Genomic DNA, 18,087 nt, shown 5'->3' with positions numbered 1-18,087 from the left:
AATTTGCCATACACATGTTGCCATGGAAAAATCAGAACTAAATCAAGCGAATTCACTTTGATGTGCAATAACAATATGCCTCATATGCGCAGGAAAATGAGGAGCTAAAGCAAACCAAACCAAACAGTGAGTGGAAAGCTGAGCTTCCCCTTTTCCCATTTTCCCAGTTTCCCCACTGCAAGAAGTTAGTTGTCAACACGGTACCACGTAATTATAGAGTTGCAGGGCTTAAAGAACACCACACGAACACATACAGCCAAAGAAAAATGAATAGCACACTTTTATATGCATCTATATTTGGCATCAAGTACAAATCATATTTATTAAGCATAGTTTATAGTATTCTGGACATTTTAAATATTTTTAAAAATATTTTTAAAAATATCTTATGGTATCTAACAAAAGTATTTAACATAGAAATCAAGTTAGTAGTACTATTATTTTCGACTAGAGTGTGAAGCACACATCGAGCCACATTTCATTTGCTTTCTAATAATTTCTGTGGAAAATTCCGATTGCACATGTGGGACTTTATATTGGCAGCACTGTGGAAACCAATTAAAATGCTGCACTGGCTCTGATTATGGCCAACGACAACTTTGTGTGGGAGTGGCGGTGTGAATAGATTGGTATGTGTCAACTAAGTGCAGTTAATTAGTGCGAAAATCACTTCAGTTGGCTTGGGATATTTTTTCGCTCTCGGATTTCCTTTCAGCTTTTCGCGCCATTGTTGTTGGCGCCACCTCCGCAACGGAGCGTTTTTCCTTGGCGAATTTTCACGTTAATTGCTCTGCGTCCTGCAATCAGCCGGAAAACAGGAGCAGATGCCGGGAAAGCCAGCCAGCCAGCTGCTTGCAGGCGAGCTAAGCCACTCAGGGATTTACTCAATTTGTTGTCACTTCATTCCGCAATTTATTTCGGTTTATTTTCCCTGTTTTACTTTCGCAGTTTTTTTGTTTATATGCCATGGCTTATAAAGCAGAAGAAACATTTGTTAATAGACTAGGATTGGATGAACTAATTTTGTTTGGTATAAAGGGAAGAAATGAGTATTATTACATTTAAGCATGGAAATCCCCAAGTTGCAAGCCCAAAAATTTATGAATCTGTCTTAAATTTAAGATCTGCTACAAGAGCAACATGATCGGATGGAAAAACAGCCGATGGTATCGCTGTATTGGCTTTCAACTCCTCCTCTGTTGGCAGTGGCACCACCTTCAGCAATTCGAAGCGATCGTTTTGGTAGAACACATAGTCCAAGCAACCCGAAAACAGGGTGGTGTAGTGGGTATACTCCGGCGCCCCATAGGCCGATCCCATTTTAAATGGCTGCGAGAGTTCCACATTCGAAACCGCCTGCTCGGCATTACTTCGCCAGTCCTCCAGAGTTTTTTCGGCGAGCTGCTCCGTCATCAACTTGTAGATTCCACACTCGGGAACGCTATTGAAATCGCCACAAAATATTAGTCCGATGTTTTTGGGGCTACTTATGTTAAAGTCTTTTATAGCTTTGCTAATAGTCTGCTCTACGAAAAGCATGGAAAATCCGATTTGCAGCAGGCGAATGTGATCTGCATCCGGATGGAAGTATAAATGCGTGTTGGCCACCAGAACGTAGTTATCGGTACCCTTTATTCTAAGCAAACAAGTTTGCAGAGTGGTGGACCGTTCACAAATTCGTTCTGCTAATTGTGCGTTAACTTTGATCTTATTCCAAAGGCTTTCAAATACGGGCAGTACGGGGATATTGGACCCCAAATGCAGAATCTGCGAATCCAAGAGGTCAAATCGCGAGTTCCGAAAGAAAATGGCCACTCCCTCAGCACATTTGCCCTTCGGGGCTATTATGCCGTGATAGTTATACGGCGGTTGCTCTAGGATTTCTTTTAAATCAAAATCAAATATCCGCTGATCGACCTCTTGCAGACAGAGTATATCGGAGTTGTAACCGATGATCTCGTTGATAAAGAGTGGCTTCCTATAGTCTTTTTGCAGATACTTTGCCGGGCAATAGGAGAACAGAGTGCTACCGGCATAGTCACTACTGGCATATAAATCGGCCAACAGATTGTAGGACACCACACGAATTTCATTGGGATCGCTCAAAGAATTCGTGGTGTGCCTGTGGCGATCTTGGAATGGACAAGGCCCGGGAGATTCCTGCACTGCAGAGTTGGTTATCTTCTCGACCACAGGACCCGTCATTCCCTGTGCATTTCCAGGCGTTACAGCGAACTTCAAATGGTAACCAATATCCTCAGGAGTCACTAGATATTGAAATCCTTCTCCGCACGCCTCCCAATCGTCGTCTGTGGGCTTTTTGGCCTTGGACCAAACTCCTTTGCTGAATTGACGTTCTCCGAATTGTATCTGAACATTGGTGGGGTATATTACAAATCCTGCCAACATGCATGACGGCAATTTGAGGGATGAAATCCACGGTGGATTGAACACCAAATCGTAGACCGTATCCAACACCTGCAGTTTTAAGTTGCTGATATCTTGGGTGACGACTAGATCGCCAAATGTCAATTCATTCAATTTTCCATCAAAATTATCACTCAGAAGTTTAACATTGATTTCTGAAGGCGGTTTGATTTTTGCTTTTTTGCAGGACTTTGCCAGCCTGCCTATAATATTACTCTGAATCCTGGCCAGTATCGCATCAATGGGCTCGTTCATCTGGCGACGGAAATTGAATTCTCGGTTTATTTTCAAATTCTCATTCACAAAGCGAAACACAATGTCCAGTTCTTTGGTATCACTTGCATTTCTCAAATACACCTTCTCCATTTTACCAGCCAAGGAAGTGCCACAAAATCTGGACAACAGCGAAACTCTAGTTTGAGTTTTATATCCGAGTAATTTATCAGAGTTGCGGACTAGGTTTTTAAAGAAGGAAAAAGCAAGACTTTTTGCTCCCATCAATGTTGCAAATGTTGGAGCGAAGATCGGCGTTGAAGAAGAGAACTTCTCTTAGTTTTATCTGAGAAATATTTGCGTTAGTCAACTTTACTTGGTGCACCGACTACGTAACAACTCACTTGTCCAGATTTAGTTGCAGAATTAATCACATTTAAGTTGTTTTACATCTTTTTACAGCGGCAATCAGTTGCTTTGCACGAAACACCGCAGAAATTAGGCGAAACTGCGCCGATTTCGATGAAAACTAAGAGAGTTTTTCACTTTTTCGCTCAGCCACGCTGCGATCAGCTGTTCTTTTTGGCATTCACAACGAAACCAACCATATGCTCGGCATGAAGAAACAGCTGATCTTAAGAGCGCTTCTGCCAGTAGCACCGTTAAAGCTTTGGCACAAAAGCTTTTATATAAAAGCTTTATTTAATTTCAAATCTTGGAAGCAAAAAGATTTCAGTTAAATATTCCAACTTTTTTTCATAAAATAATAAAGCTGATAAATATATGAAAAGTTGCTATGATTTAAAATTGAACATATCGAAGAATAAATGATTTGTATATGAAATATAGAACGAAACAGTAATTTTCTAAAAAATATTTCTATATAAAATAGGTATATACCTCTTTGGTGTGCCATTACAAACATTATTATTCGCAAAAAATACACCCGAACAGAACTATAAAACCTCCTATTTCACTTCAGTTGGAAACTATTTTCACGGCAAACGTCGTAAACATTAAGCTAAGTGTTACGATCCAAATGAGACATCTTGCCCGAACGAAGGAAACTCAACTTTCGGCCAAGTTAAGAAAGGACAACTGAGACGACGGCCATAAAAATTCGTAACAGAAGCCAGATCATATGTGTAGAGCGTATTTGGCCAAAGGGGTGGCCAAAGGTAGGGAGCACACAAGTGCATAAAACGCCGAAACAAGCCAAGAGATGACTTGGCCAGGCCAAAAAGGAATTGGCTTGGCCCCGAAACAGAGTCAACAACTGTGCGCCGCACAAGAGTTTGCCAAAAAGATTGCACTACGAAGGAGCAAAAGAAAAAAATCAAAAACAAGAGAAAAATCGCATAAAACTCTATAAAGGACACAGAGGACCAAAAAGGACAACAACCTGACTGGCAGGGCAAACGAAACCAATTGAAGAAATGTTGCTGACACCAAAAACGAAACTGCAGGAAGACGCCGATGATGAGGATGAGCCAGGGAATGAGGCTAAGCCCGAGGATGCAGAGAGCATCCTTGGGCCCGAGATGTGGAGCAGAGGCGGTAAGGACAACAACGAAATTAGTTAGCACTTGAGAGAAAGCAGCTTTGGCTCAGTTCCAGGACTCGTTTTGCTGGCTTACAACACCTGCGGGAAAAAGAAGAGGTCTGCTAGCTGCTCCTTTTGACCCCTCCGCCTCCTTCCCTATTGACCCGAACCAGAGATGGCCAAAAAGCTTCGATTGGAAACAGTGGATGGACCAAGGAGTAGAAACTAACTAAGTCATTTAAGAGTGGTATGTTAAAGATGAATAGGAATATATATGGAATATTAAATACATTTTTGAAGAATTTTCCAGCATTTTTAGATGATTATATTCTGTAGTATATATTTTTGATATAAAGATTAAAATTCCCCAAAATGCAGCTTAATAGTTAGCTCATCTTCAACAGAAGTAGTGAAGCAAGTTGTGGAAGGCAGGCGGCAGCAATTAAATAGCTTCGAGCACTCCGAACTCAATTGCAGCAATTTCAATAACCGTCGAGGACACTCAAAGGACGGCAAGGTCCTTGCGATAATCTGTCATGCAGCGTGGAAGCCCAAGCACACAGGACGAGTCCACAGCACACCAACCCACTTTCCATTCACACTCAAGGACAACTAGAATATCCGCTTTTGGTCTGAACACTCGAGGAACTTTCTCGCACTCACCTATTTCACTTGCTGCAGGAATTTGCTATATTTCTTCTTATTTTCCTTTTAACACTTGTAGAATTTGTAGCCGAAAGCAGATAACTGGGCTATTTCATTTGTAGTCTTGTGCGAGGAACTACTTTGTATATTTTTTTGTAGATTTTCTTCTTAAGAATTATTGATAAAAGCATGGGAGAATGACGCGGTACGGCCGAAAGGTTAACACATTGAGAATTTTGCCACCAAGAAGCCGAAAAATTGATAAACTTTTATAAAATTATATGTACGTTACACAATCTGATTTGGAAAAACTACAACTAAAAATCTATGTTGAAACGATTTGACAAGCGTCAGCGCAGCCAACTGGGATGCAAAACTATCGCTGTTCATTTTTATTTTTAATAAACTTTGCTAAAATAGAAAAAAATTGATTTTTAAACCCGATACATAGTTTGAAATGAAATGCCTTTGGAGCCCATAATTGATTGCTATCACTGATTCATATCAGTCGTTCAGCTCACCGAGTCGAACGTTTGACATTAGCAATAAATGAATCAACAAATATAAAAGTTTTGCCAAGAAAGTAATTTGCTAAAATTGGCGAGTCGAGAAAGAAAGTCAAGAGGGTGAGCGAAAAATAACCCAAAGAAATTCAATGAGGCTGAAAATTTCCTGGCTCGATGCCAATTGAAGGCAATGAAAACAAAACAAAACTCGAGTTTCTAATCAATTAAAAAATACAAGGAGCAGTGGGGGGGCAGGGGCAAATCAAGAGTAGAGGGTACGATTTTCGGCAATAAATAAATTACAACCAGCAGGCAGTCAAAGCGATTAAATTGAAGGGGAGGCTTCCAGGAGTATCTGGTGCCGAAGAAAGTACAAAACTTCACTACGTCTGCTGCAATTTTAATTACGACTGCGATAGGAGCAGGTCGAAAGTAATGGCAAGGAGCAAAGACACCAGTCACGAGATACAGACACTCGTTGCGACTGCGAAAATACCCTGTACCTTATGGGCTTGTTTATATAAAATGTAGGAAACTATACTTTTGACAATCACATGGAGTCTTTCTTTCAAATTTACATGCATATTTTGAACAAACCATTGCTAAATGGATGTAGATTTAAAATTTCTAAAATTAATACTACTATAAACTTTAAAAAATTTTATAAAGATTATGTTTTTTATATATTATCATATTATAAATATTTCCTCATCATATTTCAATTTCCAAATCCCTAATATGATAATATCCCTAATATCCTAATATATCCCACACTTAATACTTCTTTATAGCCATTATAGACCATTTACAAATAAATGTTAAATCGATATCGCAAAGGCTTTTCTAGAAAAGTCGTTTCTCATTAATCAAAAAAAAATCTCTCAGTCATGTTTCATTGCCGTAAATGTACCCAAAAAATTAAACTAAATTAAATTACTAAAAAATTGGTAAGCCATGTTTGTTCCAAATTGCTAGATGTGTAGTTTATCCTTTGCACAACTTTTACAGGGTATAGCAGGGCGAAAGGGGCCGAGTCGACTAATCCTTTGGCAAAGTCTTTGACAGTTGTCTTAGATTGCACAACAACAAAGAGGAGAAACACAATAACATCTTCATCATTATCATTATCATTGTTTCCAGCACTGTGGGATGAAAAAGTACAATAAACAAAAGCAAACGAAGAAACAACAAACATTATCGCACATCATTATCGTTGTCATTCAGGGAGCGTTGTTCCAGCTTAAAAAAAACCCAGGCCAACCCAACCAGCGCAACAAATATATGTATATATATATATATATATATATATATATTTGCTTTATTTTGGTGTTTAGTTAGTTTTTATGAGCGTCATTATTTTCGCTTGCCATGGCGCTAAGCATCTTAAGTGGCTCCTGCTCCCGCTTTTACCCGCCTATTTTTCAGTGGAGCACTTTCCTTGTGTATTTGTTTGCATAGGCGCAAAATGTCTTCGTCAACTTTTGACGATTTTATAATTTAACTTTTGCCGGGAGCTCCTCCTCCATTTTCCTCCATCCTCCATTTCCGCCCGCCGGTTTTTCCTCTTCCTAGTTTCGAAAACAACTTAATAATAAGTGAGTGCTGAGTGCTGGTTGGAGGAAAGTTGACTTGGTTAGAGAAAGACGCCTGCAATTAAGGTGGCACCACCAAGGCTGTGTGTTTTTGTTGGATCTTTTGGGCTAGGCAATTATTACAGGGGATCCAGTGCATTTAGAAAGTTTTCTGTGCGGAAATAATTGTCAAGGATAACCATGGTAATTGTAGGGAAAAACTGGTAAACTAAAAAGCAAAGCTCCTTGCTAGTTGCTCATTGTTGTGTTCTGCATACAGAACTCAGAGGAAAATGGTACTAAATAGGGGCATTGCAAATGCAAGAAGCCCATGAAGACAAATTTTGAAATAAATCCATATTAAACATTTTGTACTTCTATGTGCTGGTCAAGTATGCATTTAGATACTAACAACTTTATAACTTGTAAACACATTAAAACATAAAGATATGTATTAAGATATGAATATATACTCCTAAACTGGAACCACATACTAAATATTATAAATAAATTATATTTAAAATTAAATGTTTTCTTTGCCACAATTAATTAGGCCACAAGGCCCTAACAATAATGTTTTTTTAAGATCTGGCGAATTTCATTCAATTTTAAAAACCTTATTCTAGGAACATAACCCAATGACATTTAAAAGCTTCTTAATATAGAAAATCAAATAAATTGGGTTGGAGCAAATAACATATTCCTTTGAATAGCATTTAAGACATCTGGAAGTGAAGTCTACTACGTTAATGCCATCACCATTTAATACCTGAGCTTACTCACCTGTTAACTTAGCCCGAAAGGGTTCTTACCAAACTAATTTCAGGTCCTAAAAGTTTACTCTAAGTTAGCTAATTTGATAAAGGTAAATGGACTGGCCAGCTGTAAAGGCATAATGTTATAGATACAGCCATTTAAATACAGCCATTTGCATATATCACTCGCAGGCATTGTCATCAATATAAATTTGTTTTGTCAGAGCTGCTTTATTTTGTAAATATCGAACAAATGGCTTGGAACATAAGTGAAGCATATGTTAAAAGCTGGAGGAATCGTATACGAAAAGCGTAAACAAGCAGCTTTTCATGTTTGACATGCGTTAGGGAAAAAATGAACGAACTAAGAACCCACAGATACAGATACATTTTCAACATATTACACGAGTCAAGCAAGTAAAAACAATAAAAAAATACGTACAAAACAATCACAATTCACACAAAGAAAAAAACAAAGTTAAGAACACTAGAGGAGCCATTGCCAAAGGTTGCTAGCGAGCGAATAAAAAAGAATCTTTAAGCTTCTTTTTTATCTGCACCCACAAACATTGAACTTTATATGCGAAGCACTGGAGCACCACGCCCCCTTTTCGTTACCATAATAATGAAACATCTATAAATTGTCAGCCACTTTCATCGATTCCCGGCTCCTCAGCTTTCGCTTCTGTTCGTCGATGTCCTCTGGAGGACCATAAATAATATTATTATGGCTCCAGGAGGCAACTTGTATTTGTCAAAGCAAACAGAACTGCTGAGCTGGAGCAGGAAGAATCCTTTCCGATCTCCCCCCCCCCCCATTTGGACGCATGCCTTCCCTTGTTAACGGCATTATTATTGGCAGCCATTATTCATGCAACAAGTGATGCTCAGTGGCAGAGCGGCAACTTCCGTCTAATTACGGCTAATTGAATGGCTCTAAGTTCCGGGATTTGTCAATTGATTTGTAGTGGGATTTCCGTATAAAATGGCAGAGTACCAGTGTATTCAAATATCGAAATTGCGAGTACAATTATTTATTGTTCCAACCAGATAATCCTGATTGTAAAAAATGAACGCCACAAATAAACCAAACAAATCTATTAATTCGCAAGTGAACTTTAAAGATAGTTTTTTCATTCGCTGCACTATATTTGTGGAAAAAAAAAACAAAAACTATTTAATAAATGTATCGATGAATTGAATAAAAACTTGTGAAATTAATCTGTCAACCGAGGAAAGCAGATATGCACATAACAACATTTTAATCAATTATAATGCCATAAAAAAGTAAACACAAGGATAAGGAAACCTTTATTGGCACATCGACAGCAAATAAAAACCACAGCATCAACATGAAAATAACAACAAATAGGCGAAAACAGATAACCCAAGCAACAAAGATTTATTGCATTTATAAGCACATTTATAGACTTTTGTGTACGTATATTCGCTGATTTATATAGCCGAGTTAAACCCATGTGGTTTATAATGAGACAACACAGTTAAATGAGGTTAGAGTTGCGTACGTTTTGGCCATAAATTGTCCAAATTGGCCGAATAAACACAGCGGAGAACTTAAAGGCTTAAAATTAAAGATACTCCACTCGAGGTGTACTCACATAAGACTCAGATGCATGTAGGACACAGACAGTTATAGTAAATGATAGCTGGGATATCGAAATATATATTTGAATAGATAGATACCAAGAAACCCACAAAGAAAGCAAAACAGTCACTTTTTTTACGTTTTACGGAAGACGTGACGTGAGTTGACTACGCTACGAGACGTAATGACATAAGCGTACAATACTTTCGTTCTTCAATTTTTTTTCCAACTGCGTTAACGTCCACGACAATTACGGCACTTTTCCAAATAATTTCAGCAATTTTAAGTTTTTTAAATGAGCAGCAGTGTTTTAAAAACGCACAACACGAAAACGCAGACGAAACACACAGCAATAAGTCGAATTGAATAGTATAGCAAATTAGACACGATCAGCAACGTTATCAAGACAACAGACTCTGACAAACTAAAAAATCACAAGACGAAAAAAACGCAACAAAAAATTAAATAAAATAAATGAAAATGCCAACAACAACTGATCGGTGATAATGCTCAGTTTGAATTAAGAGGCGGCGATCGAAAAGCAGAGAAATCGCATCGAAAAGAAGAGAGCTCCCTCACCCGATCTATTTTCGACTAACTGATAAGACCACTTCGAATCGATCCGTTTGGCATTTGGTTTTCGAACAAGTAAAATCGAATAGCAATCAATGCAACTGACAGAAGAGGCCGACTATCGAAATGAATCGCTTATCAGTTCGAAGTGAGAAAAATGAGAGAGCGGGGGATCTCAGAGTTCTTAAAGATGATCTACACACTCGGTCAAGGGTAAAGACTTAATCTGACCTTTTCGTATTTTAAATAATATAATGATATTTTACTGCAATAGGAATTTTGTAAATATTTATTTTACTTTATAGAAATCCGCTATCTTAAGAGTGCAAATGTAAAATGTATTGCCAATTCCATTAGAACCCTGCAATTAGGCATTTCTCAGCTGAATACTTTGCACTGCAGTTTATTTTTCCGTCCCATTGAGCTAAACGTCTTTTAGGTCTTTCTAATGGACTCCATTCGCTGATACTCAGGCCGAGAACATAAGAACCAAATCGATTTACAGGACATGGGGCACGTGACCACCAGGTATTATCAGCGTAGCCAGACTGGATCGAAATACCACCCACTCGCACGGTTTCCAGTTCAATTGGCTACTTAAAACTTTAAAAGCCGTAAATTCGCAACAAGCAAGGGCTATGAAATTTAATAGCAGATACGAGCAAATCCCCCCCCATCCTAGCGAAAAGGAAAACACCCTGGAAATGTCTGACCAATACAATACGCAACTGTATTAGCTCACGTATCAGTAAAAGTACGTATTTCGTCTGGTCATTATTTCGATGTTGCTGCTGCTGCTACAGCGAAACACACATTATTGACTTTTATGGCTGTTCCTGCGACTCGGAATGCATTGTATCTATGTATCTTTTACAGTCAAAGCTGCATAAATGAAATAGAAAGGTATGCTTTTCAACACAGTGAGTTCGCATATAACTTAACCACAGAAAAATATGAGTTCATCAACTATTAAATTCAAAAAAAAAGCTTTTAATAAAGTTCTAATACGACATTGTTTCATAGGTCTTAGGCAGGTTTCACTGTTTTGCCGGGGTTTCCGTTTTTTCTATTACAGATACTTCTGTTACTTCTGCCTTTTCCTTAACCCTTTGCGTGTGTTTACATTTTCCACTATGTAATTCGTTGCATTTTGTTGCATGCGTGTGAGTGTGAAATATTTATGGGGGGTTGCAACCCTACTCAGGCACATGGCCAAAACAGGTTCCACCGATTTCCACCCTGCTGCTCAAGTTTAACGAAGTGTTAAATGGCCAGAAGCAGCGAGGGCGGCTAAGAAACGAGGTATCCGCTTCGATTTCATCTCATCGCTCGCCGAGCTGGTCAACGCCTTTTTATCGAAATTTGTCACGCACGGTGGAATTTCTGCGCTCCTTTTTGTTTGGCCTGGATTAATAGAGGGAAAAAGATTTTCATTCGGAAAATGTTTGCTACATGAGTCGCATGAATGACAGCTGCGAGAAGGAAAAGTGTCGATGGTCCAAGGGAAGTTGCCATGTTGACACGGCTAAAAGCGCACGTGTGTGGTCTAATACCTCCTTTCGATGACAAAAATTGCATTACTTACACTTTCTGGCCGGTAAGGAGGCTGAATGGAGCTTAAGAAGTATACTTCTTTGTTTGCCTATAAATACCCGGATAAAGGTAAACATGATTTTTGGGATTTCCCATTTTGGTCCCGGTGATATATGTGAGTCATTTAATAGACGTTTATTGAATTCGAAACAGGTAAAATGGATGAGATTACAGAGCCTTAACCGGAATATATAAATATAAGAAATACATTATTACATTTAAAATATAATAGAGTTACTTCAAGAATCCCAGTTTACCCCCTCAAATTGTATCTGTATCTTATGCTTGTGCAATTTTCCCAGCAACAAGGAATCAATAATGACCACACAATAAGTTAATAGCTTCATTTACCGACAGGAAACCCCAAAGCAAATAGCAAATTTAATAAAGAATAATTACAAGGAAACCAATAACAGCCAAGACCCAAAATGCGTATGTGTGTGTGGAAAAATAATTAACAAAAATCCGCACAACAGCAGGCGGCTCCTTATGCCGCCGCCCATACTGAAGTATAACCACAAATGGCATGTAATTAACATATAAATTAAAGCCTAATACATATTTACGTAGCAATAAAGTGCTAAAATTGCTGCTTTACATCACGTTCGCATTCATCAAGGATTTAAGTCGTATTCGAGTTTCTAAAAGTTACCACAAAGATTAAACATTGAGTATTGATTAACTGAATAGCACAAAATATAAAATTAACTATGAAATGCTTGAAAAATAAATAAATTAGCAAAGTCATGGAAATGATAACATAATGGAGAACGCGATTGACGCCAAATCAATTTCCGTTGCGAAAATTTTGAAATCAACGAACAAAAGCAAATGTCTGGCTTAAAAATTTTTTCGCTAAATTAGTTGACATTTTGCGAATTCAATGGATTCGAGTAGGAAATGGAGATGGTTAGCTGTCAGTTTGGTTTAACAAGAACCGAAAAAAAAGACCCAGTAAAAACCAGACAGAAATGGCAGATAAAATAAAACCCATTTTACACCAGAATCATTCATTTGCGGAGCACATTCGTAAAATCGAGCATCGCATTGTTTTATGTCAGCTTCATCAGCAGGAACTGAAACCGAACTGGGGCATCATCGAATGGGGATTCAATTGTGCTGAACAGTGGCAGTAAAATCAACAGCAAGTCGCCAAATAGCTAGCCGAATTTTGTATCTCCTAGAAGTAGAAACTAAAAGTTTAATACTAATTCTAAGGGATATAATAGATTGTTTTTAATTAGATTTTTCTTGCATTGATTGAATTTCTATTCATATGAATTACCAATGTCACCAAAGTGACTTCTAAATCAAATAGTCATCCCAGAATGAAATGCATTGATGACTTTGGAACTACTGATACTTGATGATGACGTTTTTGAAGTCGGTGACGAGGATATTTCGGTTTGACTGCAGTTGGCATGGCACGTTCCTTACTCCCCAAATGCCCCTCGGTGATTGCAACAAAATGCTGACGGATTCGGCACTGCCACACATGGACAAAACATCACATACAAATGGAGTCAGATGCACTAAGAAAAATATTTATTCCATATTTGTTACTATGCCTAAATTTTGTTTTATTGCACTAGTTTGTGAATTTAAATATTATTAAATTGTTAAAGCCGACTAAAGTGAAATGTGTTATTCCTTTTTGTTAAATATTTTTGAAATATTTTTGATTGTGTAGAGTTAAAAAGATCTGCAGTGAAAAATAAAACAACAGAAGAGGACATTGCAGGCGAGTGTTTCAACTACCAGATACTTAGCTTAACGGGGTGTTAGGCGTGCAATGGTTTATCCTCAACTTGCTATCGTTTTTAGAGAGACATGGCTAGTGATCTCGATAAAAAATGTTTGCATTATGGAATCGAAAACGCTCCCCACTACCTGTTAAATTCTTTAAAACGAATCTACTCTATGAGTAAAGGGTATAAAAATGGCCTCCAGTTTTTTTTTTTCATTTTGTATTCGATATGGTTCCCTTTTACTATCTGTTTAAAAATGTAGTTTTCGAAAAGTAGGTCGGTTGTGCAGGAAAGGGAGATCCAAAATACATGTGGAATTAAATTAATGCATGGAAAACAACTATATCATCCTTAACAAGTCACAAATATTAAAGAAAATAATATTCAGAGAAAAACATTAAAATCGATCTATATTTATAAAGAAAATAATTATTTTTTAGATCACCAAATTAATTTTATTCTTTAAGATATAAGTAAATAAAATATTAGCAAGCAAAAAACTCAAATAGAAACTAGTAAAAAACCTTAAAAACGTTTGCCTTTCTTATAAACTCCTAGAACTTCGTCCTCAGCTCGAATCCGCTAGCAACTTTATTCAATTTCGTGGCTGTTCTTCACCCTTTCGAAAGATTATCTCTGGTTTTCCATCAACCACATCAAATGCTTTCCGTGCTCCATTTCCCCTTGCAAAACTTCAATGCAGCGCAAGACCACAAATCCCGAAAATCAGTCACAATTATTACGCCCAGAGTGGGGGAAGGTCGGCCCTGAGGTTAAGCCAGCCAGCCCCTCTTTATTAAGCCTTCCATTTGCTTGGGAAAAGCAAGGAGAAAATACCGTGGAACAATGCTAAAACTATTCCCCATAACAAATGCGAACCGAAAGTGGGTTGCCGCCTTTGGGTAGGATTGGGGGGAGTTGGGGCTGCGAAAGTTGGTTGGTTGGTTGGCTGATTGATAGACAAGGAGACAGTCACCGACACCATCGACGTCTATGGCTCCACTCTATCCCGGTCTTTTGAGCCGTGGCACCATCATCTTCTCCCCCTCACCACCGCCCTCGGTTGTTGTCAATTAACGTACGAAAATGACTTCCGCTTTGATTGTGTGCCCCATTCCCCCGGCCGCCATAAACCTCATCCATCGATCGAATGTCAACTGGTTGACTGCCTGCCTAACTGTCACAGCCTGTTTCCGTTTCCGATTAAAGCTTTGGCAAATAGTTTTGAGAGTCCTGCCAGCGATTCACTGCCTTATCGTAATGGTGGTGGTGGTGGCGAAAGGTTTCATTTGAAATGATTTCTGCAATTGTTGCCAATGCCCCACCATCATCAATCGCTTGATTAATGACCGGTTAATTGTGCGATTTATAGATGAGAGCTATCGCAATTCTTGGCTTTTTTCGAAGCGGAATTGCTGGTGCTGATTTATTGAAAAACGTTTTATTTCTGCTAGCTAAAAAACAACTTAAAGATGCATAGATACTTGTTGAAGTATGCGCCTAAAACTAAATAATCATATGGATTTTAAGTTTAAGGGGGTAAAACAATTAAAGTGGTTTGATCAAAATAGTTTCATTGGAACTCCAACGCCAAGGGACTGATTCCCACCCACTGCTGGAAAATCCCATACTCTCAGCAAGAGACCCATGCAAATTACTCTGGGAAAATCAGAGTCGCAGGGCATCACTTATACATTGGGCGACACCTTTTGGGAGCAAGCAAAGCATGAAATTAGGCAAACAACTTTACCCAGCCAAACAACAACAAAAACACAGAAGGAAAAGCGTCGCGCCTAAGCTGCAAAAAAAAAAAGGGAAGAAAACCTTAAGGAAATAAAGACAGTGGCAGACTGAGAAAAGAGCAAACAAAACGAAACGCACTGGAGCACTTAAAACGCAAGAAGCATCGAGGAAAAGTCGTGCACTAAAAACAATATTTTGTGATTCAGCTAAATAATTAATATTAGACATATTAATAACCATATAACTAAGTTTTTATGATCTTAACGCTAAATATATAAGATTAAGAATTCACTCTTTGTATAATGATCCTCAAAAGGGAAACGAATTTTTAGTTGCAACTTAGTAAAGTCAAAATAATTTTATTATAACAATTTACAAACTGACAAGTTTTTCTTTCAGTCTTGCGAAATGGTCAATGGGTGTAGAATGGGGTGGCAATGAAATGCTAAAGACGTCGCAGCCGCAGTGCAGACGACGCAAACAGAACGCCTAAGTAATTGCAGAATAAACAAGCATCAACAAAAGATTAAGACGCGCTCGGGGATCCGCCTTTAATCGCGCCACGCCCACTCACAGCCCAGCGCCGCGGAACTCCGCCCACAGGGGGGAATAAACCCAAATAAATAAGCCAAGAAAAACATAAACAGATAAGAGTGAAAAGCAGCGACAATTGCAAACATCTCGTCTGTTTCGCCGTTGTAGTAGTTTTTCATTTAGCACACTAGGAAAAAATTGGGGAAACTTTACAAAATTCACAACCACCAACAAAAGACTATGCTAGATCTTAAACAATTAAAAAATATAGTGAAAATTTTTAAAAGTTATGATTTATTACACAATAAATTAGATTAAATAGTATTATTTTAAAAGCATCATAGTAAAATATTTAGGAAAACTCACATCTATCCTTAGATTCATTCATTCAATCATTCAATTAAGCGGTTTGAAGAGTTTTCCAACATTATTTGGGAACACTTAAAGCACTTTAAGAGGTTCGAGAATCGCAGACAAATTTAACGTTATGAGTAGACGACGGGTTGGTAGTTTTCCAAAGAAAATACGACAGTGAGTGAAAACTTTCTCTACATTTGCGGTCGATGTGCAAATGAAGCTCAACGCAAAAAGTGGTCATTACACAACACCCCGCTCACCTTGCTGTCGCAAAAATGTTTGGCAAAACTCCTCGAAAACTCCGCTGCCACTACCCGCAATCGCTGGAATTTCTTTGGATTTTTGGAAAGCACAAATTTTAGCGCAAAAAAAGTTTTAACAACTGCGTTAAGAAAATAAGGCAAAAAGGAGTTGAGAAGCGGCGCTTTGAAGCGTTAAGCAATTTGCCAGTTTCATTCACATTTACCCCAACTAACCCTCTTACATCCCTGTACTTTTGGCTGGGTCTTGGCCTTAGCCAATTTCGGTCTAACAGTTAAGTGCGGGATTAAGAAAAGATAAACATTTGTAAGGATTTGGCCGAAAGTTTGCCTTTTGGCTTGCTTGTTTTTGTTTCAGTTCTTGTTAGTATTATTATTTTACTTTTGTAATGCTTTGCCAGTTTGCTTAATACTTTTAAATTTCGGAGGTCAAAACTACGCAGTTTGCAAAAGACAGGTTAAGAACTTCCTTAGATACATATATATGAAATAAATTCGAAACGTACTTTAAGATACATATCGTTTGCCAAAGCAGCATATTTCAACTTCCCTATTTATTTCCCCCTTCTGTAAATGGTACTAACTTTTTACGACCGAGTCCTAACTCAAGAATTTCATATCCACAAACACCAACCATGGCAGTGGATGGTCCATTTGGCCGATGACTTGTAGACAAGAATCGTAAAATATCAACGCCAATAACTTTGGCCAAAGGCTGTCCTGGGTGCCAACGGAATTGCGATGAATTGTGCATGCGGCGGATGTTTCTCCCTCTCGACGACTGAAGATGTGCACGCTGCAGCAAACTGAGGCAAATGGAAAATCATGTGGCAAACGATTTGCGACACAAAACCAAGTATGACAAGACCCCGGAGGCTTTCGAGCCACATGCCACGCCCCCCTGGGCAAATGCAAACGCAAGACTAGCCAAAGGATCACTGGGCAGCATTATGCGTGCGTATGGCTCTGCCACGGAAATTCTTTCTGCCCCAAGGCGTCGGGCATACGCATATGGAGCAGGAGCAGAGCTGCAGCTACCATATTGATGATGCACTTGCTGCGGCCAATGCACAAAGGTTGCCCCATGAAGCCGCAGGCGGTGCCCGCTGCTCTTTTCTTTTTTTTTTTGCTGCTGTTGCATACCAGTTGCACTTGACAAAAATATTATACAAATTGAAATGTGCACTGTTATGAGATTGCAAGCAACGTGGTATCACATTATCAATTAAGATTTGGATCAGTTATCAGATGTAGATGAAACTATCACGTATCAGATCTAATGAAAAACTAAAATGAATAGCTTATGATTTTTTCATAAGTTCTATCTTAAGATAAATTAGTTTCATTATTTTATTTTGCTTTCTGTTTTTGAATATTCCACTTGCTCACTATTGTTTCTCCCAGTGCATTCCAAGTTTAGCGCATTTTTTGCCATTTGTTTCGTTATGCAGTTGGCAGTGTGATTCCAGGGGCGTCGAAGTCTGAGCCCTCTGTCTCGGAGGCGCAAAATGTTTGCACAAAGGCTTAAGGCAAACAAAGCTGAATCAGCAGGACACTGTCTGTCAGCAGGCACTCTCCACTGTACGGGGGAGACAATACGAAACGCGGGGCACTTTGGGTGACAAAAGCAAGCGGCGGGGTCGAAGGGGAAATATTCATTGGCGTAGTACGACGGTCAGCCCTCCACTTCTATTTTACTCTACTCTTTTTTTTTTGCCAACGCAAACAAATGAAAGTGGATCCACTTGAGCGGAGCAAATGAAGTGCCATAGTTGGTCGGTTGGCAGGATATTCGGAGGGGGGTAGGTAAGGAGTTCGAAAAGGGGGTAATCGGGTACAAGGAGCAACAGCGGCAGGATCGGACAGTAAAAGTGCAACGAAAGCGAAAAAGAGCACATGATACAAAGACAAAAAGAATTGCAAAAAAAAAGGGTAGCAAATGCACACAAAATGTCGATGTTAGCCATACAAATGCTACAAGCGAGCTACAGTGAAAAGCCTTTAAGCGGTACT

The 18,087-nt window shown here is 38.7% G+C and overlaps 2 protein-coding genes and 1 long non-coding RNA gene across 5 annotated transcripts in view; 1 reads left to right on the top strand and 2 right to left on the bottom strand.

The window, feature by feature from the left end:
- Positions 1-5,209, bottom strand: part of LOC6732078 (CUGBP Elav-like family member 2) — a 102,424-nt gene extending 97,215 nt beyond the window's left edge. For all 3 annotated transcript variants that reach the window (XM_039290986.2, XR_005543428.2, XR_005543430.2), the window contains exon 1: positions 4,847-5,209. The gene's annotated coding sequence lies outside the window, so the exon portion shown is untranslated. The remainder of the gene's footprint in view (positions 1-4,846) is intronic.
- LOC27208742 (2',5'-phosphodiesterase 12) lies at positions 277-3,314 on the bottom strand. The gene is made up of 2 exons (XM_016184297.3): positions 3,045-3,314; positions 277-2,986 (listed from the first exon to the last, which is right to left on the bottom strand). The coding sequence occupies exon 2, from the start codon at positions 2,923-2,925 to the stop codon at positions 1,099-1,101; it is 1,827 nt and encodes a 608-aa protein (XP_016024749.1). The 5' UTR covers positions 2,926-2,986; positions 3,045-3,314; the 3' UTR covers positions 277-1,098.
- A 970-nt stretch (positions 5,210-6,179) lies between the features above and the next one.
- LOC123327043 lies at positions 6,180-6,526 on the top strand. Its single transcript, XR_006541497.1, has 2 exons — positions 6,180-6,281; positions 6,343-6,526. It is a non-coding gene; the product is annotated as an uncharacterized LOC123327043 (long non-coding RNA).
- The last annotated feature ends 11,561 nt before the right edge of the window (positions 6,527-18,087 follow it).

The sequence above is a fragment of the Drosophila simulans genome, chromosome 2L, assembly GCF_016746395.2.
Source record: "Drosophila simulans strain w501 chromosome 2L, Prin_Dsim_3.1, whole genome shotgun sequence".
NCBI lineage: Eukaryota > Metazoa > Arthropoda > Insecta > Diptera > Drosophilidae > Drosophila > Drosophila simulans.
This window is presented reverse-complemented; position numbering and strand designations above follow the sequence as displayed.

Bases quoted from the DNA above. Each gene is read 5' to 3' on its own strand.
- LOC27208742 (XM_016184297.3), bottom strand. From the start codon at position 2,925: ATGGGAGCAAAAAGTCTTGCTTTTTCCTTCTTTAAAAACCTAGTCCGC.